This window comes from Pseudopodoces humilis, chromosome 1 (genome assembly GCF_049639895.1).
Source record: "Pseudopodoces humilis isolate 2021_Gansu_Grassland_sample_001 chromosome 1, ASM4963989v1, whole genome shotgun sequence".
In the NCBI taxonomy this organism is placed as follows: Eukaryota; Metazoa; Chordata; class Aves; order Passeriformes; family Paridae; genus Pseudopodoces; species Pseudopodoces humilis.
Genome location: NC_142200.1, coordinates 70,132,866 through 70,157,183, shown reverse-complemented (window position 1 = coordinate 70,157,183; position 24,318 = coordinate 70,132,866). Strand labels below are relative to the sequence as shown.

The following is a 24,318-nucleotide window of genomic DNA, read 5'->3' as shown; positions in this document are numbered from 1 at the left end:
CCTAGAAAGTATGAAATGTGTGATTGTGGTTTTTCCCTTTGGAACTATTTTTTTACATAGTTGGCTAGACCTTGTCAACAAGTAGGTTCTATATAGGTTTCATGTTTGGTCTTGCAGGTATCACATAATTCAGGTCCTATTTTTGGTTTCTCACATTGCAACAGCAGCTATGGGTATTTTTTGCCAAACACGGATGAAGTTGGTGTGTTTTGAAATGCATCAAGTTGAGTTTTGGATATTTCCTAACAGAGACTCCCTGCCATTTAAAGAAGGCCTGGTACATGATCTTTCCAGTTACTTAAATGATCTTGCCTTGGGCTGGTGAGTCTCAGGGTTGAATTAACAAGCTGCTGCATACTAATAGCAGAGCAGCAAAGGTCTAAAGCATTTGTGGGAAGTGTAAGATAATACAATTTAGCTTAAATCTTGATTTCATTATGCCTTGAATTTGACTTGAAGGGAATACAAATGTAGACAATTACAACAGTCCTGATGCACAATGATTTGATATGGCCCAAGCCATTAATCACCATGTCAAAATCTTAAGTCAACAAAGAAACTTCCAGCTGTTGGTCTCAGGTGATTCTCTTGTCCCTTTTTTGAAATAGGAAATCTTTAGATTAACGAATATTCTCCCATTGGTATGATGATTCCTTTACATTGACAGAGTATTGTTATAGGCGTTTGGTGTCCCTCCTGCCTCTTTATTTTTGTCTGCATTGATCTCAAATGAAACTTGCTGACTATAGAGATGGAGAAGTGAGGACTGTAGTCTGATCTTCAGGTCACAGCCTTTGACATATGTGGTCTGGAATTATTCTTGGTGCCCATTTGTCATACATGGGACACATTTTTACTTGTGTAGAAATGTTGTGTTATAACATGATTCTGTTTTGTAGAGTGGATTTTGCTCATTAGCTCTATTTAAAACTCCTTTAATAATTTGCCTGAAGTAGTAGACCCCAAATGGACCCCAAAGCCTTAAGCTGTAAACCAATAAGCAATAAGTTCATTCTATACACCTAATAATCCTTTAATTAGGCAGGAGTTTTCTGGGGTTTAATATAAATGCCATTCTCTAATTGGCTATTTTCAAGGCAGTTCTTGAGAAATGAAACAGCTTGCTGCGTTTGATAATGTAGGCCTATTAGACTGTTCAAGCCTACTGACTTTTTGTAATTGAATATATGCCAGTTGTTGCTTAGATGTGATTTTTTAAAATGAGCAAAATACTCTATGTGTATAGAAGATTCATGTTTTTCCTTATTGGTTTGAGTTGGTTTCTGAGATTGTTTCAAAAACAACCTGTATCAACACCAATTCCTGTATGTTGTAGTGAGATGTCATAAAGCTGATTTGCATTTTTACTGTAAGTTTTTGTGTCATCTTTTTCAGAATCCACATCTGTCTTCACTTACTTCAGAGGGAACAACCTTTGAAGTGCCAGTTACAAAAGCAGTTCAGCTCACTAGGGAAGATGCAATAAAGACCGCATTGCTCTTAGAGCTTGATATTGCAGTAAGTTAGTGATGGCTTTTTCTCTAGTGGGTTAAAATAAAGGGTCAAAAACATGTGTTTTATGAATAATAACTGAGGGGGGAAATTATTTATTTGACTGTTTAAAAAGAAGAATAATTCTCTATACAATAGGATATCAGCTTATGCTTGATCCATTTTGTAAATTTAAAGTTTGATTGACTGCATTGTGGACAGGATCTTACAATGCCTTGTGCATCTATTGAACTGATATAAAATTGTCTCTGTAAGGCTTTTGTGGCTTGATGAAAGAGAGCATGACTCTCTCTTGCAGCTGCGAAGGAGTCTCTTGGTGCTGCAACAACAGGACTGACAAGCATATCAGCTTTTGCACTGTCTTCTCCGGGACCTAATTCTGTTTGATGACTGCGAATGTGAATGATGCAACAAGATTCTTCTCTATCTTCAATAGCTCTCTTGATTTGCAAGAATAGTTGACACAATTGCTTATTATTCGGTGGCTTGATGAGAGCATCTTCAATATGTTGTACCACTCCAACCACATATAATGAATCTGATACGATGTTCAGCTTTTGCTATATAACTGAGTCCCCAACCTCTCTGTTACCACTGTCCACCCTGCAGTGGGCAGGGAGGCTGGGGAGGTAGTTTTAACTTGCCAGACGAGGCCCAAAAAACGAGGCTCTTTCCCTTTTCTGAGATGGCAGTTGCAGTTTTATTCCTTGGGATCCTTCGGGGTGAGATGGCAGGAGGGAAAGAGGAAGAGGTATCAGAGGCACCCCCTTTTTCAGGACAGGGGAAGGGGGTGTGGGAGATTTTACACAACCAATAAGGGAAACTGGGGAGAACAAGATAAAGGAAAGAACTTACAAGTCTACATTTTCGGGGGTACATTCTTTGGGTCATACCATTTTTCCTAACTGCATTACAACAAGCTTTCTATCTCGCCAACGAGACAATGCCCATGAGACAGCTGTAAGTTCCAGCGTCTGCAGTGAGTCATGTGTATCTCCATCTGTAGTGATGCTTTTCCAACTCAAGCCTTCTCAGCAGGTGCAGGCTGCTTTTTTCTGTCGATTTCCTGCGTCAATATATACCGTAAGGCCCTCCACTGGCTGCTGCACTATTTTGAGCTGTTCCAACCACTGCTGCTTTAAGATGATCTGTAGGTGTGGATCTTTAGGTTGCCTGCTATGTACAGTTCCTGGATAACTGAGTGGCGCTAATTGAATTGGTTCTGAGTGTCTCAGCATCCACTCAAAGTTTTCTGTCTTTATCGGTAGACTAATATGCTCTGGTTCAGCACCACTGATTTCCATGATTCGCCTTCTCGTTTTTTTGATGAGATAAGCAATTGCTTCTGTTCTCCGCCAAATACTCATTGGTGGCGTATGCGGTGTAAAAATCCACTCAAGGATCGCCAAAGGGTCTGCACATTTCGTTGATAATCTCGCTGACTGTACCTTCTTGACAGGCTGACTCTCCTTGACAGGCTGCTTGGCATCTTGGCAGCTCTTAGATGGGTCTTCACCCCCTTTCTCTTTTTGCCAAGCAGGCCACTGGAATATGATAGCACACGGGGCAACAGGATGGTTACAAATCAAAAGTCCTAAAGGCACATCTGGTAATTTCCTGTTTGCTAGCATTGAAAGCAGTTTCTTCCCGAGGAATGTGAGATATTTCTTTGGGTCTATAGAAAGGGTAACTGGAGTTTGTGGATCTGTGCCTTTTAAAAGGCTCATTAAAGGTGCCATTTCATCATTTCTAATATCAGCAATGGATTGTACCCATTGCAGATCTCCAGTAAGTTTCTGTGCATTGTTGAGGGTGTTTATCTCAGTAGTCAGTTCTAATTTCTGTGGGTGGACTGATGAAGACGTCAAAATCCACCCTAGATACTTCCATGGAGCTTGTTTTTGAATCTTCTCTGGGGCAACCACCAAGCCTTTTGCTGCGAGTTGAGCGGTGATAAATGCAAGGTCAACATCTTGGAATGGAAATGGATCACATTGACAGAACAAAATATCATCCATGTAGTGGTAGATAATTGTCTGAGAAAGTTTTGCATGCACAGGTGTCAGTGCCCAGTGTACAAACAGTTGGCACATAGTTGGAGAATTTTTCATCCCCTGTAGAAGGACCACCCACTCAAATCTCTGAGATGGACTTTCTTAATTGATTGATGGTAAGGTGAAGGCAAATCACACTGTGTCCTCTTTTCGCAAGGGTATTGTGAAAAAACAGTCTTTCAAATCTATAACTAGAAGATGCCTTTCTTGTGGCAACATTGTGGGAGAGGGCTTCCCAGGTTGTAATGCTCCCATTGTCCACATCTAATCATTTACCTTGCGCAGATTATGCAGCAATTGCCACTTTCCAGATTTCTTTGGGATGACAGAGACTGGAGTATTCCGTGGGCTGAGCGATGGTTGGATGTGTACCCACACTGGCTCATTAGATTTCCACTGAATCCTTGGGGTCGGCGGCTTGTCAGCAATAGCGACTACTGAGAAAGCAATTGGACAGGAAAGGTTAATGTTGCTCTGAGCTGGCTGAGAACATCTCAACCAATGAGCCCTCCAAGGCTTCCAGGCAAAGTCATGATGTATGGACATAAGGTGGTAGTCTGTCCCTCAGGAAATCGAAACTGAATTGGATGTACGCTTCTCAGTGGTGTGGAGTATCCTCCTACACTTTGTACTGAGTTTAAGGCTCTGTGGAGAGGCCACTCTCTTGGCCACCAAACTCGGCTGACAATGGTGACATCAGTTTCTGTGTCTAACATCATCTTGACTCTTTACTGTTTCATTCTCTGGCACAGGGTGATTTCAACTACTGGTCGATGGTTCATTTATTGAACAAGATTCACCACTGTGTCTCCTGTAGATCCAAATCCTCTGGCTCCATGTCCAGGAGCACTTCGAAAAATGCCCTTCTCAGTTGCTGCCTTTTTAAACAACAACAATTTGTCCCTTTTCTAATCATGAGTGGAGGAGCTAAGGTGTAGGCGCAAATTTGGATTTCGCTGGTATAATCAGCATCAATAACTCCTGGGAGAATAGTAAGTCCCGCGACTCCAGCAGATGATCTTCCAATTAGCAAAGCACCAAGTGCACTGGTGGCAGAATAGATGGGTCCTGTAACTCCAGTTGGGATTTATGGATAGTGCTGTTGATGAGAGTAACATCTACTGATGCTGCCAAATCGATTCCCAGGCGTCCCCTGGTTGCTGGTGGGTTGAGTTGCTGTATAGAGTTGGGCTGGCTACTTGTGTCCCCGTACAGTGGCTCTTTGCACTCTTGTTCATGTTTTTTGTGAAACAACATGTAGTAGTAGCTTGGGTATCCAGCTGGCATCGATTACACCACACGGTAGCTTGGCAGGACTTTCAAAAGTGTCCTCTGTTGCCACATCAGAAGCAAATGTTTGTAGGCACAGCAAAAGGTTTACGTCTATTTCCCAATTTACTGATCACAGCAGCACGTAGACTTGTAGTTGGTTTTATGGCTTCTGCAACTGCATTGGCTACAAGTTGTCTTTGTTGTGTCTGATTAACTTTCAGAGCAATATCTAGCATGTCCCCTACATCTGCTTGTTTCAGGAGCATGGCAAGGATAGGCTTTATCTTTGAATTAGCATTCTTAAAAGCTAACAATTTAAACATGTTCTGTTTTGCTTCCTCTGTCATGTCATTCTGAGCCTTCAGGGCTGCTGACAGATGATCGATGAAATGAGGATATGGTTCTGTGAGGCTTTGCCATACTGTTGTGAAGGAAGGATGAGGTTTGGAATCAGGCACAGCATTGAAGGCTTGACGAGCAAGCTGTGCAGACAAATTATGCATTGCAAGGGGGTAGTTTAGCTGTACAGCCATGTTGCTGTAGATTCCTGAACTGGTGATCATGTCAGGATTAAGTCCATACAGTACATCATTTTGATCCTGAGGTTGATTGGCTTCTAGAACCACTAACCTTTTCCATTCCTTCTCCTACACCATAAGCTGTGATGGAGTTAAAAGCAGGCATGCTAAATTCTGGCTGTCTATGGGACTATTAACATCAGAGGTGAACAGCCAATCCAATGCAGTGTTTGCAGCTTCAGATTTAATGCCATATTCAGTAACTATCCTTTTGGCTTGCTGCAAGATTTTCCAGTTGTGTTGTTCATATCGTGGACTTTGCTGATCATATTAAATGGGACAAGCTATTTCTCCTGCCACTTGCCATTCTCCTTCAAGGATGGCATCTCAAATTATGCCAGTCCACCTTTGCCTTGATTTTTGTTTTCTCTCTTCCTCTAGAGTAGTAGAATTAGAGCTGGAACAAGATTGTGGTGTTAACACTGTCTCTAAAGGTGGAGAAGATGGTTCAGGACAGGATGCATCATGTCCTGCAGCTGCTGAATTGACTCTGCTTGTTTTGGCGTTTGCTGCAGAGCTGCTTTCTCCTGATGATGCTGTGCACTGAGCACGTAATGTCTGCTCAGTCTGTGCTTGCAGCTGTTGCACAAGCTGTTCTATTTGTTGTTGCCATTCCCGTAGCTCTTTCTTTGATGTATCATTACAATTAATTGGCTCTTCTCCCGCTGGAGGTCATCCTTCCTCTGAATGCATTGAGATGTCATCATCGGGGGGGGGGGGGGGGGGGGGGAGAGGGACATCCTGTGGCTTTCCCCAGTGAACAGTAGATGGCAGCGAAGGATAAATTTTTGGCTTGCACTCTAGGGCTGACGTCTGAGGCTCCGCCTGGCTGGGGCTGGGGCCCTCTCCTTCCGGAGGATCTGTCATTTCTACACCCACATTCAGCAGGGTAACTTCCGGTTTGGGCTCTGCTGGCGCAGACCCACCCGCTCTGGAGCACCCCTGAGACTTTAAAAGTTCCGATATGGTGCTACACTTCCGCCCTGTGAGCCCTTTCGCTGGCCAAACTTGCCCAACCCCAAAGAAAGCACCCAGACAGCTGATTGACGTGGCAGGAGGTGACTGCGGCACATCCGTCTCGGGCTGAGCCATGGCTTCTAAGGCAGTGGCTGCGACTGTGGACTCTTGCCTTCATATCTCTTAAGGTATTCAACACAATTTTCCAGATTGAGCCAAGCACTACCGCATCCTTGCTCTTCCACGTAATTGCCTTTTCCCACATCAGATCTCCTATATCTTTCCATTCTTCCACTGCAAAAAGTAGCAGTGGCACCTGAAGGTGCCCATTTTCTTTAGCCCATAAAACAAGTCTGTCCAGGTCTTTTTCCCTGACCGCTTCACCTCGTTTAGTGATAATACTCAGAAGCAGGTTTTCACTGCCACAAACTCAACTTCCATGTTGGCAGTGAAAGAAATTGGCCGGGAGACAAGACTCCCATTTGATGCCTTTATTAAGATGCAGCTCTTGGGGTGGGGGGCCCAAGGGGTTACTTGCACCACATCTGTTCCCACAATGGCAACTCCAAGAAGGAGGCACAATTCAGCTTTGCAGCACACACTGCAGAGCTGGAGTTTCCGTCCTCATGAGAGTAGCCAGGAGGCCTGTTATTTTGGATCGTTGTCTAGGGTCCTTTCCAGTCCTCTTTAGGTTATGGTGATGCAGGAAGATGGTTTCTAAGCAGGCTTAGGTGATGCAGGGAGATGGTCTTTCATCATAGCTTGCTAGAATATGTTTCCTTGTCCTTTGATTCCTCTGTTAGCTTGTTGTTTTGGTCCTGCATGCCTTAGTTTGCATATTACTCGGTCGCACAGCTTCATGGGACTTTGTTCTAGTGTGGCACAGCATCCCTGGGCGCAGCTTCTGTGGCATACCTTTTTAATGGGTTGCTTTTGTTAGTGTGACCCAGCTCCCATGGGAGCAGCTTTGTTACATAGCAAGGAAGTAAGGGAAAGGGTACAGTAATGTTTCATAAGAATTGAAACACTTCATAAACCAGTAAGTAATTAACATTGCTATTAACCATCAGAGTAAACAAGGGGTACAAGGTTTACAAATGGGATAAGAACATTAACTGTACATAACTAAACACAGTATTTTAACCAGGGTGGATTTCTTGAGAGATTTTATTCATGACAGCAGCACACAGGCGGGCAGAGGGGAACGACCCCTCTTCACCTCTTCCGCCCTTTGTTTCCCCCAGCTGCCCGCATTTGCGTCCTCCCGCACACGGGTGAGCCTCCCCAGTACCGATCCATGTGCGCGTCTCTCCGCGCACAGATCCGCTCCACCAGCCCTGGTCCGTGTCCGTGTCTCTCTGCGCACGGACCTGCCGAATCCCCCTGCCCACAGGGTCCCAGATCGGAGCGCCAAGTATTGAGAAACCGCTCAGACTATTTACCGAGTCTTCACAGAAGTATGGCAAACATCATTTATTTCTATCTTTAGCACACTTGTATAGGGTTTTACAGGGTCCATGGGCTTAGGAAGTTACTATTGGCTAATACACATTGGTTTACCTTTTTTCTCCTGTACACAAGGATATTGTTTTTCTTTCATTCTCTCTGCTTCAGGAGAGTTTCAAGGACATTACCTTTAATATTGTTGCTTATACCAAAGACTGGTTTGTGCAGACAGGCTTTTACTAAAATATCATGCCCACCTTCTGTTAAAATATTCTCTACATGGTGGTATGATAGTTTAGCATTTAAGAAAAAAAGTAAAAAAACATGAAAGTGAAGCCTTTGAGAGAGAGACTGCTGGGAGTTTTTTTCTCTGCTTGAGACCAGGCCAATAGCTGGCCATTTCTGAGAACTGACAGATTTTTTGACCACTGAAAAGTAATGTCAACCCTGTGAATTCTACCTTTTAAACATAAACCCAGAAGTTTCTCGCTCTCTTGGTTTCCAGCTTTGAAAGGTAATAGAACTCCAGCTAGCTCCCATCCCCCCGCCCAGGCCGCGCAGCCTGGCAGGGGCTGGGCTAGGCCTGCTGCGGCTCCCAGGCGGGGGGTGGAGCCTGCGGGACTTTCCCCCCTCCTGGACTGGGCTGGGCTCTGCTGCAGCCTTCCCGGGAAGTCTCCAAGTCCTGTTCCAGCAGGGTGGCTGAAACCTTTCTCAGGGGGGCCCCGGCCCTACATGCTGCTGAGCTGAAATCTGACACCATGAATACCTGCTGCGGGTTGAGCCAGGCTTTTTAACCTTTTTATTACCCAGATGAGACCTGCAGATTTAATCCTTTTTCCAGATTTAATCAGTTTTCCAGAGAGAGGAAGAGAGTGATCAACATGTAGAGAGACAACATAAACCATCAAAGTTAGTGAAAGAAAGAGTCAAGCCTCAGATGGGAAGAGAATGAGGAGATGCTTTAATAAGCTGAAATATTCTTTTGTTAACGCCATGGAAATGGACAATAATGTTCTGAAAAACTCCTTTAATTCATGAAAGAATATTTTGGGCAGAATGAAGTATTTCAAAGTGTAGATCTGAGCAAAGGTAATCCACTGATGAAGCTGAGCAGATGGTGAAGTAGTTGTGATCCCATGACATGCTGGAACAGAGAAATAGAAGTGAGAATTGCTGAAGACTCATGGCCCCCAGGGAGAAAAATAGAAAACCTCTGTTCCCAGAGATGATCATGAAGACAGATGAAGAGAACCTTTGCCTTTGAATAACTCATCCTTAAAATGACACCCCATGAGTTCATGGCCCATGAACAGACCTCAGAGTGATGTGAAATGAGAGAAGGGCCTGATTGATTTACCAAAATATGGATATGATCTAGTATCAGTATCCGACTTGAGACGGACAAAGACTCTAACCGATTAGGGTTACAGAGTGTATGTTTATTGGCAGCACTGGGCTGATGTGCAGGGTCACCCCTTAATACACATGTCCCCGAATGCAGGCAAATACAGACATTTTATTTACCGAGATACTGAATACAAATGCATATTCAAAAGCCAGTTACCGCCCACTCCCAGCCTCCTATGCTAATTAAGAAAAAGCAATTAAGCATGCGCAGTTTGTTCCTTGAAATGAGTTGGTGGTCTTGTTATGGGGAGGGTTCATAAAAGGGAGGAAGGAATATATCTCTTCCTCTTTCTGACTTTTCAACCTTTTCAATACAAAGTGACAAATGAACCCTTGGCCAAGCTCCTAGTTTCATATTTCCAATTAGTTTCTGGTTTGCAATTGTCTTATGTTCTTGAAGTTCCTTACAAGATTCTTTGTTTCTCATTTACAAGCCCAGCTGAACAAACATAAGGTTGACAGACAATTAGTTATTAGCTAATGATTAACTCCTAATTCTAGTAGGGCCTCTCTATTTTAATTAGATTTAGCAGGGATTAATTTTAATCAAGGCTTTAGCTTTTCTAATATCTTAACTTCTTCAAAGTTTATGTTTCATGATGGCAGAGTTTTCCAGGCAGCTGGCATCAGGGGAATGAAAAGCCATGAGAAAACTATTTTTCTTGTGAAGAACACTCCATGAAATGACAAAAGGAAACTTCTTTTCTCTATAAGAACTGATAAAAAGACTATTATATAGTTGATACTGGTTTAACCACCAAGTTGTCTTGTCAGTTAGACAAGAAAATACTTGGGTGGTGGGGAAAAATGGTTTCTGGAGGTTATAGTCTGGTTTCTTATTCTTGTAGTTTTGTTAATAAACTTTCTTTATTCAAGTTTTAAGCCTGTTTTGCCCTTCTCCTAATCCATATCTCACAGCAAGAAATAAGTTATCTGGTGAATTTTTAGCTAGTGCTTTAAAACCACCACAGGTAGGTTATCTACACAAGTAGTAATTTCACTAATAGTATCAAGTGATAAGAATTGTTAGCTCTTGAGCACTGTTTCTGGCTTTGACATTCATTTGCTGTGCCTTGTTAACATGCTACTCAAACTGTCAACCTTGGTTAACCTTAGTTTAAGAACTGGTTTAGTTTATTCAATGAAGATCATATTTTGTATACTGGTTTGAAGATGAAAGACAGGAAAAGAATGCTCAATATTACTTTTAAAGAAATCTTAAAAAGGATGTTGCTCTTCAGCGATTTCTCAAATTGATAGATTACTTTTGGGATGTTGTGATTTTTGGCAGTACCTTCTGTTGGACTCTCTTGGCCTAATCTGCCTCAATATACATGAGACATCTTTAAATCTCAGTTATAAACAGAATCTATTAAGTTTCGAGCAAGTGATTCTTTGAGCAACATGTTTTTTTGCATGTATTTGTATGTATCTATGCATTTTGTCATCATCACCCACTGAAAATGTGAGCATTTTCTTGCCTTTTTCACCTAACATTCTTGTCAGGCTGTGTATGCAGGTCACTCACCTCATGCATACGGGAAACATAATGATGCAAATATAATTCTGCATGTTCCTTTAACAGACAGAAACTTGAGTTGCACAAAATAGTTTCAGCAGTTGCACACAAGAATTTGAGGCAGCTAGATGGAATCTAGGTCTTAAGATTTGAATTTTCAATGTGCTCTTGTCTCACTATTTTTCTTTTTTTCCTCCAGAAAATAAAAGCAATTCTGGTCATTTCCATCACAATTCATCAAATAGTTTAACCAGCAAATTTTCTTTTAGTGATGCTGTATCTCTATAAAAAGTTGCATTAATTATGAGGACTTACCCATGACACTCTGCTTTTCTCAAACCCCAAAATGTAGAACATCAGTAATTAATAATCTGGGCTGATTATATAGCCAACCTCTTAATACATATTTCTTTTCCTTCTGTTTGAGTTGCTCAGCAGTTCTCATTAAAGAGTTCCAAATATTTAAGATAAGGAAAGACTTTTTCTAATTAGTTAGTAAGGTTAAGCCTGGAAGGAAAACATGAGTACTTCATTTCTGATGCGATCAAAACAGCAAAGTGTTACTACAGAGTAAAAGAATATTTGACTTAATTTGAGCACAATAGTAGGAAGGTTGTCAGGAATGGTAATGCCTTGGTTTGTAGTAAGATTTAATAGAAATGTTTAATGTTTTATAACAGGATACAGCCTTTGAATACCAACCTGGAGATTCCTTCTGTGTAATATGTCCCAACAATGTCTGTGAAGTGGAAGAACTTCTTCACATTTTAGGACTTACTGAAAAAGGAGATGACTTTGTTTGTGTAAAAGTCAAGCAGGGCACAAAAAAGAAAGGTATGGTATGATGCACTGGTCATGGACCAATGCTCGTTTCTGTGTTGATAGGAGCTGGTGTGCGTAGTTTTGAACATTTGTACCTTCAGTATGGCAACACAGTTATCTTTCCATGCAGGCGTGTTGGAAGTCACAGCTATGTGTTAAAAAAGAGGATGAATAGCAGTGCTGCTGCTGGTTTTACTGTTGATGAGTAGATGAGCTGTTGACTGGGAATTGCAGCCTGGCATTTGTGTTCATCCATCTCATTCTTACTGTGTTCCTTCATGTTCATATAGATAAGGCTTTAATCACAGAACCTTACAATCTCCCACTTGAAAGTAAATCTTCTTGCACAACACTGAGTGTCAATCTGTTTTACATCCTAAAAGGGCTGCACTCCTCAAGGACAAGCCTTAGTGTTGCAAGGTGCCTTTTAATGGACCTGTAGGTCTATGGATGGGTTCTGCTGAGTCTTATGATGCCATGCTTCAGAAAGAGTAGATGCAGGTTCAGAGTTTGCCTGTGTACTGTCTGCTGGACCTGTGTGAATTACTCCATTCTTGCATTGCAGTTGGTATCGTAATGGTGCTGCTGAGTTGTGCCTTTATTTCCACAGGATGGTGTAGGGCTCTGTTGTTGTTCTGGTTTAGAGCTAAATCGGTTCTCACTGTGAGATTCCCTGCATCTTTGAGGGCTGCACAAGTTGTCTCTTAAGTGTGAGATATGTGATGCCGCTTTCATGTATTAATAGATGCACATTTTACTTTTTGATTTTTTTCTCCCACTGAACTAGGAGCATCTCGTCCACAACACATCCCTGGAAGAAGCACTCTCAAATTCATTCTAACCTGGTGTCTGGAAATAAGAGCAATTCCCAAAAAGGTGTTTATGTGCTTTTTCTTCTTAAGAGAAATTAGTAATTCTATGATATAAGGTCTCTTACAGATCTGTCCTTGCTTTGTATGTAGTTATATTGTGTCTTGGTGAATAAGGATTGTCAGTTTGTATGCTACTGTTTATATTTTACTCTGAGAAATGTCACTTCTGCTAGTTTATCTGGCGGACATTCCTGCTCTGTGGTATCTTGATTCATGACAAATCTGGAAGTAAGTAGAAAAGTATTAGATAACTTGGTGCCAGATAACTGGGAAGGCTGACAGAACCCAGCTCCATAGTAATTTTAAACAGTCTTTTTAATCAGAGGGAGCCAAATTTTTCAAGTTCTGTTGCTAAAAAAGACACATGTTGCTGTATGTAAATGTACCACAGTGTCCTTTACATTATCTCAGTCGGTCAGAGCATGGTGCTAGTAACCCTGCGTGGACCATTAATTTTAGAGCTGGAGTCGATGATCCTTGTGGGCCTCTTAAGACTCTCCATATTGTGTGATATTTTAAAGCTTTTCTTTAATATTTCAGCAATGTAGCAGAATTCAAAGAAAAATTTTTTGCTTTTATAGTATTTGTTCTCACATGTATATATTTTCTTTTCATTTTGTGCATGTAAAAATACAAAGCTTCTAACTGAAAAGGCATCTGTATTTCTGGTATTGTCAAAACATATTTAAAAAATAACATGATATGAAAGATGAAGCTAAACAATTGTGTGGTTGGGTCTCTCAGGGAAATCAGTTTTTGGGTGGACCTTTTTACTCAATTTAGCGGATTTTGCAGCAGAAGAGAATCTTCCTGTTCTTTCAACCTTTTCAAAACCTCATTTAATGGTTTTGAAAATTTGTCTCAGCAATAAGAGTAAGCAGAGAGTACTGGCTGGGGAATATCAGAGAAGCCAGTTTTTATAACTTGTCTGTTGTATTAAGTCTTCAGCCTAAAAGGTGCTTTATCTAACTCCATACTCAAAACTATTGTCTGGAAGCTTAACAGTTGAGCACACATTATTTTCCAAGTATTCCTTTATGTAGAATGTGTCATTGTATTTTCTATTTTCTATCATTTTTCCTTTATGCACTGTGTCTATTTCCATCTTCTTTTTTTGAAAAAAATTTCTAGCTATTTACATCTGATCTTCACTTTATGTTACAATGTTCAGTTTAACTTTTCTATAAGAAAAGTTAAATACTACCAGTATGTAGGCATAAAATATAGAATAAAACACCACAACAACATTAACAAGACTCATTTAATACCATACTTTATTTATACTCATACCTCTTCTAAGATTTTTGTTATTTCTTTCCTGGCTTCTCTGACTTAGCAAATGGTGTTTTGTCTTGAATTGTGTTATGGAGCTGCCTAACTATAATGTAAATAGGGGCACCTTACAAAAACCTGGAATTTTGGGGGGAATAGCTTGTGTCTGTTTTTTTGTCTCTTCCTTGCTCAGGCTAAGGTAGGATTTTCTGATGTGCTAGCTCGTTGCAGACATTAGAAGAGCTATCAAAAAAAAAAAAGAGAAATAAAGTGTATTATCCATTAACTTAATTCCTGTCCCCAGGCATCCCAAATTTTTCCCAGTTTTGTGACCATTTTACCATATGGACAAGTTTTTTTACCCTTCACCTCTTTCCTTTCTTCCCTCCAGGCATTTTTGCGAGCTCTTGTAGAGTGTACCAGTGATGCGGGAGAAAAACGGAGGCTTCAAGAGCTTTGCAGCAGACAAGGAGCCTCTGATTACAATAGCTTTATTAGAGATTCTAATGTTTGCCTCCTGGATTTACTTCATGCTTTTCCAAGCTGCAAGCCTTCAGTTAGCCTGTTAATTGGTAAAAGACTGATTTAGAATTAATTAGATTTGGTTTCTGAAAATGCATTAGACTAAATGTTCAATTTCCCAAGAAAAGGGAGTTAGTTAACTGCTTTAGGAATATTGTCATTTCCATAGTGATCAAGCTGGAACTCTTGTTGGGGAACAAAGCTCTGTTCTACAGTTTGTAGTCTTTAGCTTTCTTTCTGCAAACGTTTAGGTTCATACCAATGCTTTGACTCTGGATTACTCCTGTACAAAAAAAGTAAGCATAAGGTGCTTCCAGGATTAGGGTCTTTATTAATCAGTTAATTAATTGCTGACAATTAAAAAAAGACATATTTTTACAACTCCAAATTTCTCTGCCTACGTGGTCTTTTCTTGCACTTTTACCTGTTAAAACAGAGTGGTTTTCCCAGTATATTCGTATTTATGTTATGTCTAACACACTCACTGGGTTCCTGATATAAAATACTGAAAGGATGAGACTAAAACTCTAAACATGTCAAATACCTCTGAAATTGCTGGCAGTTATTTTTCAAATTAAAATCCAGAATTTCTTAATATGTTTCATAATATGAGTCACAGAAATTGCTTTCTGTGTTCTTGTCCACCCTTACTCAAAATTGCTGAATGGGTTTAGTGTCTTGTTTTAGTGATTTCAGTGCACTACCTTGTCTTAACTCTGCCTAGCAACTACCTTATATAGGAGACCACCTTTAAAATATGTCAGGGTGTGCATGTATTGGCAAAAAGGGTAGTTCAGCTTATGTACATACATATACATATATAAATACAGATGTGTGTGTGAGACATATATATGGGTTTGTTTGTTCAAAACATGCCCTGTGAACTCCTGTGTCTTGTTTTTTCATCTGAGTTTTCAAAACTTCGCATAGGTAATCAATGGATTGAAACTGAGCTGGCACATCTGCTTGGAGGACATTATATATAAGAAACTTTCAGTCAAGTAATCTCCATTGTGAGAGCCATTGAGCTCATAGAGGAAAGATGGGGAAAATTAAATTTCAAGCTTCACCTCATCTGCTAGCTACTGGCATCTTTTCTGTACACCTTACAGTTACTTTTGTTTGACCAAGGACCCCATAAATTAACTGTTATGGTCTCATTGTATAGGATCTCTAATTGACGTTCCACAAAGTCTAAACCCCATTCAAAATAGAGTTCAGGGCTTCATTGCTTCTTTCTGAACCACAAACACTGAATAGTACTAGAACAATATTATGATTAAATTAAAATATCTTGTAATCTGTTGTAGTGTAAGCACTCATTATACGGTATCTTCATTGGGTTGAATCAAATAAGTGATACATTTTTTTTCCCTGTTCTTCAGAATATCTTCCTAAATTACAAGCCAGATCCTACTCAGTGTCAAGGTAATGAAATATTAAAATTTTATCTTCTTAGTTATTTAGGTTTGGGGATTTTCTCATATGTGTTTGTGTATGTCATAAGGTTAGGAAGAAAGAGAGGAGTGAAGGAGAAAACGTGGTTGTGACCCTACTGCAAAAAACAAAAAACTGACTATTTCAAAGAATATTGTTTTGAGTATGTGGCAAGGCTTTAGTAAAGCTCTCAAAAACAAGCTTGCACGCACATGAATTAGGCAGGAATTTGAATTGCCTTCTGTAGACACTGGCCTCTTGAGTCCTGCCTTAAGACAATTTTTAACTAAATAGAAATATTATGCAGTTAGCAGAACGTTAAGAGTCTTGATTCAGTTGAAATGGTTTGGGCTGCAAAAAGACCCACTGCAAGATTGTACATCTTTCTCTCAGATTTTGGGGTTTTTTTTAATATTTTTGTCTTTGCAGTTCAAACTTGTATCAGCCAGGAAGGCTGTGCTTCGTATTTAATGTTGTGGAGTTCCCTGCTGGTCCCTCTAGACCAGTCTCACGGAAAGGAGTATGTACAGGGTGGCTTGCTGGGTTAGTTGCACCTCTACTGCACCCCAGTAAAAACACTCTGCATACAAGAGCAAGCTCTTCAACTGAAAAGGTATGAATATTAGATCTAAAGTCATTAACTGTTAAATTTATGCATGTGTGAAATAACTGTGGCTTTCTTCATTCACTGCTGTGATGTAGTGCAGGTGTTTTGGCATTATACACCTTAATTTTGCAGTTCTACACTGTTTCTGTGTAACATGTCCAGAACTTCATTCCTAAACACTAAAGTTAAATTTTTCTTATCTATGCACACCTAAATTATGAAATTTCTCATTGCTGAAAGACCAGAGTTGTTTTCCACCCCTCTGTAGTCCTAAGTGTATCTTGAAGATGTTTTTGTGGACTAAACTACCACTGTGTAATTAAATGGTTATGACTGTTTGCATCGTAAGAGAGAAGCACTTGTTCATTTCCAAGAAACCGTGGCAAGTTATAGGGGAGAAACTATAAAACTCACTCTTCTTGTCAGGTCTTCCAGAGTTTGCAAAGGCGAAATTATTGAATATGATATAGGGGACATTCATCTGTGTTTTTTCTGATGTGTATTAGTGATTGCGGATCAGGCACAGTTGATATTACTGGGAGAAGGTACTTTTTAATTTTTTTCCCCTTATTTCATTTTGTGGAAGATTCTTTGTAATCAATTGATCTCAAAGTCACTAAGTCTAAGCTAATTATTAAAAAATAGTGATTTTACTATAAAATTTATATGTGTGATACACATCTTTTCTCAAAAAGAACTACTGGCAGCCTAATCTATATTTGATTATGAAAAATGGAAACAGGAATAGAATTCAGCTGAAAGAAAACTGTCCCAATAATTCAGGGTGTCAGTCAGACAAAGTGGGGAAAAACCACCGTACAAGTTATCCTCATTTTTTCAATGCAAAGATTAATATGTGCATCATATATCTTATTCCAGTGTTCACATCTACTATTTATTTAAAATATAATTGATTTAGAATTAATTAAAGATAAAACAAGAAAAAGAAATAGCTAAAAAGAAATAAATATTATTACAAAATAAGTCTAGATAAAGTTTTGAACTATTTCTGTCTACTGCACAAGCTAGAATTTGGCATAGAAAAATGTGCAGCAATGCACATAGATTGCAGAAATATATGGAATAACAATACAAAATAGATGAGCATGGTCTTATGCAAAAATATATTTGATTAATTGAATACACTTTACTGTATAAATGTGTTTACCATTTGCAGTCTGTTTTGAAGGAAGGACCAGTTTGGAATCATTAATATGGTAAACATTCTTCTAACTCAAGTGTGGTGTGAAGTGGCTATATATAAGTATTGTTCCCCACCAGCAGGAATTATTCTATTTTTTTATCATCATGAAATATAGATTATATTGGCTGTGTCTCAGAGGATAGGTATGGAGCTCCTATGAAAATATGACTTCTTTTCTGACACAGATATGAAAATTAGAATTACTGGGATTATATAAAACATTTTCCAAGATCTCTGAGCTGTTATGTGCCCCCCCTAACCCATATGCACTTTTGGAAATTATGTAAAACTTTTATGAAAATTAAGAAAGCAGGCTCTTTACCAATAGGCTTCAATTCATTATAAACAAATCCTGACCTCCCACAATTCAAAAAATGGTTGAGTTGCCTTTAATAGCAATAAACTAGCTTTTGAAACGTTGAACTTGAAGCGTTTCAAGTTCCCTTGAAACGCTAGCACCAAACTTTCCATGGATTCTGTAACATTGTTCCCCAAATTTGTGGTGCAATCAATTTTCATATTCATAAACTCACGCCTGTGTGGTTTATCCCGGTTTTCCTCCAGATGGATTAATCGGTTTGTAAATATAGTGTGATTTTGTTGGATTTTTTTCCTCCAGAGAATTCTGTGGGATTTTATTCTAAATGTCCATGTGGCATTAAAGATGAGCTCTGAAGCTCAGTATTTGGAAGGATGTGTGGGTACATACAGTCTGTAAATATCCTGAATGTTCTAAAAATGTCATGATGTTTTTACTGAGTAAGAATACCCTTCAGTTATATTTTATCTAATTTAATTTTAGATCTCTATTTTTCCTCGCCCAAACAATGCTTTCCACTTACCTGCAGACCCATCTGTGCCGTTCATTATGGTTGGTCCAGGAACAGGAATTTCACCATTTATTGGTTTCCTACAACATAGGTATGTACCAAGTTGTTACCTGAAGAGCAGCCTTTTTATGTTGAGGAGAAATACAGCCTGAGGGTTTGAGTATAAGTCCAGGGATTTTTTTGTCCTTTTTGTAATGGTGGTGTGCTGATTATAAGCAGTCTTAATAATTTTAAACAAAGATTGCTTGTGTACTTACTTGTTTTTCAAAGCAGTAAAACTTACATTTACATCTGATTTCATTTGCTCTTCATAGTAGATATATGAGAAATTGGGTGAATTGCAGAAATAGTAATAAGAAAATAATTTTTTTATCTCTGTGTGTTGCTGGTGGAAGTTCTGTAAGAGGATGATAGATTTTATAAGGTGTTGATAGGCTTAATTTGTTATTCAAAATCCAGTTCTTTGAGAAGTGGTATCTATATTAAAAAGTATGATGAATGTCAAGTTTTCTCCCATATTCTGTTATTTCTATGTGGTTTACATTTTGGTGTTTTAAGATAAGGAGCTTGGCACCAGAACCTTCAACTCAGCAGTAGTCTTGGTGTTCGGGAGTTTGTGTGTGAGGGGAGGTGGATTTTTTATTTTCCCTCTCCAACTCCAGCAGTGTAATTTTGCAAGGCAAAGAGATGTTTGTTCAAAAAGTGACAGCACATCACCAAGAATATGTAAAAACTTGATCATTCTTAGGAAAAGGAGAACACGAGGAGTGAAGGGTTTGGGTGAGAATGGTTCTAAGTTTTAAGGGTAACCAACACATATTCCAGTGTAACTCATTAGTTCTATCAAGGTAATGGAGTTTCTTGGGTCCTATAACAAATTTTAAAACATTTTATTTGAGACAAAAGTGAAATTTTGATATGGTATTTCTAACTCCATGCTTTGCTTTAACCAAATCATTTTGTATTTCTTAATTTTGCTTCCCAAATATTCCTTTACCTCTTGTCGTGGTTTTAAACCAATAACTAAGAAAATTACTTATTTCTTGCTGTGAGATATGGATTAGAACAAGAGCAAAACAGGCATAAAACTTAAAAGGGAAAAAGAAAGCAAGTTTATTGACAAACTACAATAAGAACACCAGAATAAACTTCCAGAAAAACCTTTTCATCCCCTGTCTACCCACTATTCCCTTGTTCACATGACAAAAGAGACAAAACCTTTGGAACTTTGATGGTTAAAACAGTCCCAATTCTTGCTACAGTCTTTTCACCAGTCTTTATAGAGAAACAGAAGTTTCTTCCTGTTAATTTATGGAGTTTCTCACAAGAAAAACTATTTTTCTTATAGTTTTCCATTGCTCTAATGTTAGCTGCCCAGAGCTGCTGTTATTAGAGCCCACTCCTCCCATTTTCACATCCCAAGTGTGTATGGGCCATGAGTCTAGGGATGGGATTTTTAAGGATAAGTTATTCAAAGGCAAAAAGTCTTCTTCATCTGTTTCCGTGAGCTTCACCAGAAAACAGTTTTCTCATTGCCTCTCAAGGCTTCAAATCTTCCAGCACTTCACTGTACCATAATTACTCTACTTTTTGCTCAAAATTTACACTTTGAACACTCTATTCCTCCCTATTTACTGTCATGAATTAAAGGAGCGTTTTCAAGACCTTATTGTCCATTTCCATAGTTTTAACAGAAAGATATTTCAGCTTAATTAAAGCATCTTCTTAATTCTCTACCTTTTTTTTCTTTCCTGTCACTAGTAGTTTATAAAGTCTCTTTTCATGTTGATCACTCTCTTTTCTCTGTCTGGATAAAAAGATTGATCCGCAAGTCTCATCTGGGAAATGAAAGAGTTAAAATCTTGCCCAGGCTGTTGTAGGTAGTTCTGTGGCCTCGGCCGGTGCAGGAGCTGGAGCCGTCTGCGATGGAAAGCTCCTCATGGCTGCTCTGAAGAGTGTAGTCGCCGCGCCCAGCCCGCTGCAGGCCCAGAGCCCTCTCTCCTTCTTCACTCAGCAGTCTCCAGTGAATCCAGCCACAGCAAAAAACCTGCAGCCGAGCCAGAGATCGGCTCGGCCCGGCCCGGCCGGAGCCCGGAGAAAACCCCCTCCACAGGGCCCGCATCCCCCGGCCGGGAGACGCTGGGCCCAGCCCAGTCCCCGCCCGGCCGCATGGCCTGGGCAGGGAGCGGGAAGCCTGGGGCTCTGCCGCCCTTCCCAGCCAGGAAACAAAGAGAGCCAAGAGAGCTCTGGTTTTACACTTTAAGGTAGGGTTCACAAGTTGATCTCACTTTTCAATGGCCTAAACTGCTGTCAATTCTCAGCAATGACCGATAATTGGTCAGGAGAAAAGACGCCAGGCAGATCCCAGCAACTTAAACTTTCTTAAAGGTAAAGTAACTCCATGACACCTCTCAAAAGTATTTTGCATTTTATTTTAAAGTATAAGTGAAATCTCTCTCTCACAATGTAACTAAAAAATAGCAGGTAAAACTCCTTTAAAATAATACTTCCAGCATTATTTCAAGAAAATGAAATATTTTTTCTGATGATGTTAATAAATAGTTAACAAATTATTAAGTTAATAAATTGTTATTCATAAAATCTAGCAGGTATCTACAGCTAAATGGAAAGCCTTCATAAAACTACTGAGTTTTCCTAGGTGGTTTTACATAGGTTCCAGTGAAGGATAAAAGGTAGTGATCCCTTTATTCAGCAGTCAGGATTATTTTGTGAGGTGTTTCAATGTGTCAGTCTTGACTGTTTCAATATGAAACTGTGGCCAAAAAAAAAAAATAATTTGAAAATGATTGATCTTGAACTGAGTAGTCAAGAAAATCAAACGGGGGTTTGACTTTGATTTACTTAAATTGTTTAACATTTCTGCCAATCCAGAGTTTTTTTTAAATACTATTTTAATGAAAATTGGGTTATAGATATTTCAGATTCTGCATTTTTTTAAAACAGGATTGGATTTTTTTTGTCTCTAGGCAAAAGCTCAGAGAACAACATACAGACTGGGTATTTGGAGAAACATGGCTGTTTTTTGGCTGTCGGCATCAGGATCGAGACTATTTGTTCAAGCAAGTTCACTATTTTGCATCCATTTTGTATTCATCAGGGAATGCTCATCTCTGAGCCATTGCTAACTGGTTTTTATTACCTTTCAGAGATGAACTCCAATGTTTTCTTGAAAACGGAACCTTAACTCATCTTAAGGTTTGTTTCTCAAGAGACTCTTCAACTGCAGAAATGACCCCACCTAAATATGTGCAAGATGTGCTTAGGCTTTGTGCTAAGGAAGTTGCCAGAGTCCTGCTGAAAGAGAGAGGTTACTTCTATATATGTGGGTGAGTAGAGTGGAAATGGATGGTTCAGAAAGGGAGTAGAAGTTTGAGGTTTTAGAAAGACTTAGATTTGGCAGAAAGGACCATTATGATGCTGAAAGAGCCTTCCTGGAGAGCTAGACTGTCATCCCTGTGTCCACTGTTTTCCAGTATAATCTTGAAATACAACTTGTAACCATGCAGTTCCACTGATTGTTTTAGTTGCTTATTATTTATTTTCCTTTTTTTTTTTTAGCATTCAGTTAAATTATAGGAGGTTTCAAGCCAATAGATTTCTCTTTAGAAAATGAGATATATGAATAGATGTGATGAGAAACTGCTTATTTGTGAGACAATAGCAGTCTTTTGCTGTGTTTCAGGTTTGGGTGCTCCAGAATGCTAAAGCTGTGTCATAGTAATACATTTTACAGTGGGAGGTTTTGTTTGTGAATGCTAACTTACCTGGAGGATCAAGATTTTTAGAAAGTGTGTTGATAAATGGACAAACTGTTTGAATATAAGGCGCAATGTTAATGTCTTCTCCGGCATTTATAAATGTCAGCTATTTATATTAAAAATAGCATTATTAATAAGTGAGGAGTATGGTAGCAATTTTTGTAGGTTTTTTTCTTTAATATTGAAAACGTGTAGTGATATAGGAATCCAGACTCATTCAGCGGGTCCAGTTCTTTCTTTTAAAGAAACCAATTATTCTCTGATAGCTCAACATTAGTTATGAATTACAGCATGCTGAAAACAATGTAGTTTGATTGAGAGAAACCCTAGTTAATGTCCATGCTCAGCTACTGGAAAAGTCTGAGAATCATGCATGCAACATAAAAGCTTTATTTTTGTTTGGGATTTTTTAATGATTCTTTCCTATATTGTCCTGCCTCTGAAGCTATTCATAAGTGGAAAAATACACTATTATGCTTTTCTTCCTCTATCTTTTATTTTTCAGAGATAAGAAGCACATGGCTGATGGTGTAAGTGAAGCCATAGTAGACATTTTAAGCATGGAAATGGAAGCTGACACATTAGAAGCAATGAAAATCCTTGCCATGCTTCGAGAAGCAAAACGATATTTGCAAGATGTTTGGAGCTAAATGTTTAGCTTTTTCTATATCATTGTAGTACAAAATACTTTCTTTTACACATATGTTTTTGATTAAAAGTTACCGCCAAAAGTTCTGTCAGTAGTCACACAAAGGTTAACTTTCTTTATTGACCCTTCCAGCAGGAACATGAAACCTTTGAAATTACAACAAACCAGGCTGGCCTTTGAAGTGTATGGTTTTTGGTTTTTTAGAGATGTTTCATAATGGACTGTCTCAGTGCCTTGATTTTCTCGCCTTAAGACTGGGTTGTTGTATAAACTAAAAACGCACTTTTACAAGCATAATGGTATATTGACATTACATCATGTATTTTGTCCTATAATATATACATAAAGAAGCTACAGAGTAATTATGTTACACACTGATCTGTGCATCATGAAATATATTACTGACTTACCAAGATTTATGTGAACACTTCCTAAATACTTCCTGAGACTGCTTATATTTTTTCCTCTTGCACAATGACAGTGACTGCCAAAAAGAATGAATGTCCAGGATGTTGCACAGAAAGGTTAGTGAAAAATTTCAACTCCAAAGTTTTCTTTAAATAATAAGCTTTTTCATCACATCATTATATCATGTCTCAAAATTTGCAAGACACCATTTTAATGCTTATTAGATCTTCCTTCATAATTATTTTGAAATGTTTTCATATCCATCTCTGGTATGTTTGTGATTTAATTTATGAGCAAACTCACCAGCTGCGTTGATTTTGATTGATGGAACAATATTGCTCGGTATATATTTTGTCAGATTACTTAATTAATCTTCTTAAATTGAAGACACAGAAAATATGGTGTTTAGAAATTAGTTGCCCTTACATATGGCCGCCTACTGCAAAATAAAGTGGCTGAAAGCAAATTATTGAAGTGTCTGGTTGTCTTTCTAACAAGGGACATTTGGATAAAAATAGATGGAAAAGTAAAAGATGCTTCTCTTCACAACCCTGCCCTCTTCCCTGTAGTTTTTCTAACTTCTAAACATCCATGTTGTTTCCTGGATTCCAAGTCTTGCTTAGACCTTTAAAGATAAACACAAAATAAGAGTGAATATTTTAGACAAATCATTATTTATTTCCTGAGGGGAATTGTTGTTTTGTTTTGACTTACACATAATCAGAACCACATCACTTACTGCTGCTTTTGTTGCTTTCTAGTGATTGTTACTTAACTGGTAGGTAAATTTTTAAACAATTGAAAAATTAAGATTATCAGTTAGAATAAAATAATGTGTTTAAAGAAGAAACATTCCAGTGAAGTGCCTGGAAGTAAGGTTATGATATAACCTGTGAAATGATTATTTAAGTAACCTTGGAAGAGATTAACTAAAATTTTGTTCAGTTCTTCAGTAGAGTGGTTATATCAATCTCTGTCAAGTAATCTCTACAGAATAAGCTCCATAGAGAGAGGTAGCTTACAGCAATTGCAAACTGCATTTTTTAATCTTTAGCACATAAAGGAGAGCAGAAGTGCTTCTTTTTCAAAAGTACTCCAATTTTAAACTTCCATGGAAATTATGAACACAGTGCAGATGTCAATAATTAGCATCAGTAAGTCAGCTTTACAT

The 24,318-nt window shown here is 38.9% G+C and overlaps 1 protein-coding gene across 9 annotated transcripts in view; it reads left to right on the top strand.

Annotated features, from left to right (window-relative positions):
- MTRR (5-methyltetrahydrofolate-homocysteine methyltransferase reductase) overlaps positions 1–23,578 on the top strand; it is a 38,711-nt gene extending 15,133 nt beyond the window's left edge. For 7 of the 9 annotated variants that reach the window (XM_088054415.1, XM_014261343.2, XM_005532781.3 and 4 more), the window contains 10 exons: positions 1,396–1,518; positions 11,426–11,579; positions 12,355–12,443; positions 14,103–14,283; positions 15,619–15,661; positions 16,100–16,283; positions 18,284–18,402; positions 21,299–21,391; positions 21,479–21,658; positions 22,596–23,578. In XM_088054415.1, the coding sequence (XP_087910541.1) occupies positions 1,396–1,518; positions 11,426–11,579; positions 12,355–12,443; positions 14,103–14,283; positions 15,619–15,661; positions 16,100–16,283; positions 18,284–18,402; positions 21,299–21,391; positions 21,479–21,658; positions 22,596–22,740 (1,311 nt within the window). In that variant the 3' untranslated portion in view covers positions 22,741–23,578. Of the gene's footprint in view, positions 1–1,395; positions 1,519–11,425; positions 11,580–12,354; positions 12,444–14,102; positions 14,284–15,618; positions 15,662–16,099; positions 16,284–18,283; positions 18,403–21,298; positions 21,392–21,478; positions 21,659–22,595 lie in introns of those variants that run through there. The other 2 variants (XM_014261347.2, XM_014261348.2) reach the window with 2 other exon arrangements.
- Positions 23,579–24,318: the final 740 nt, after the last annotated feature.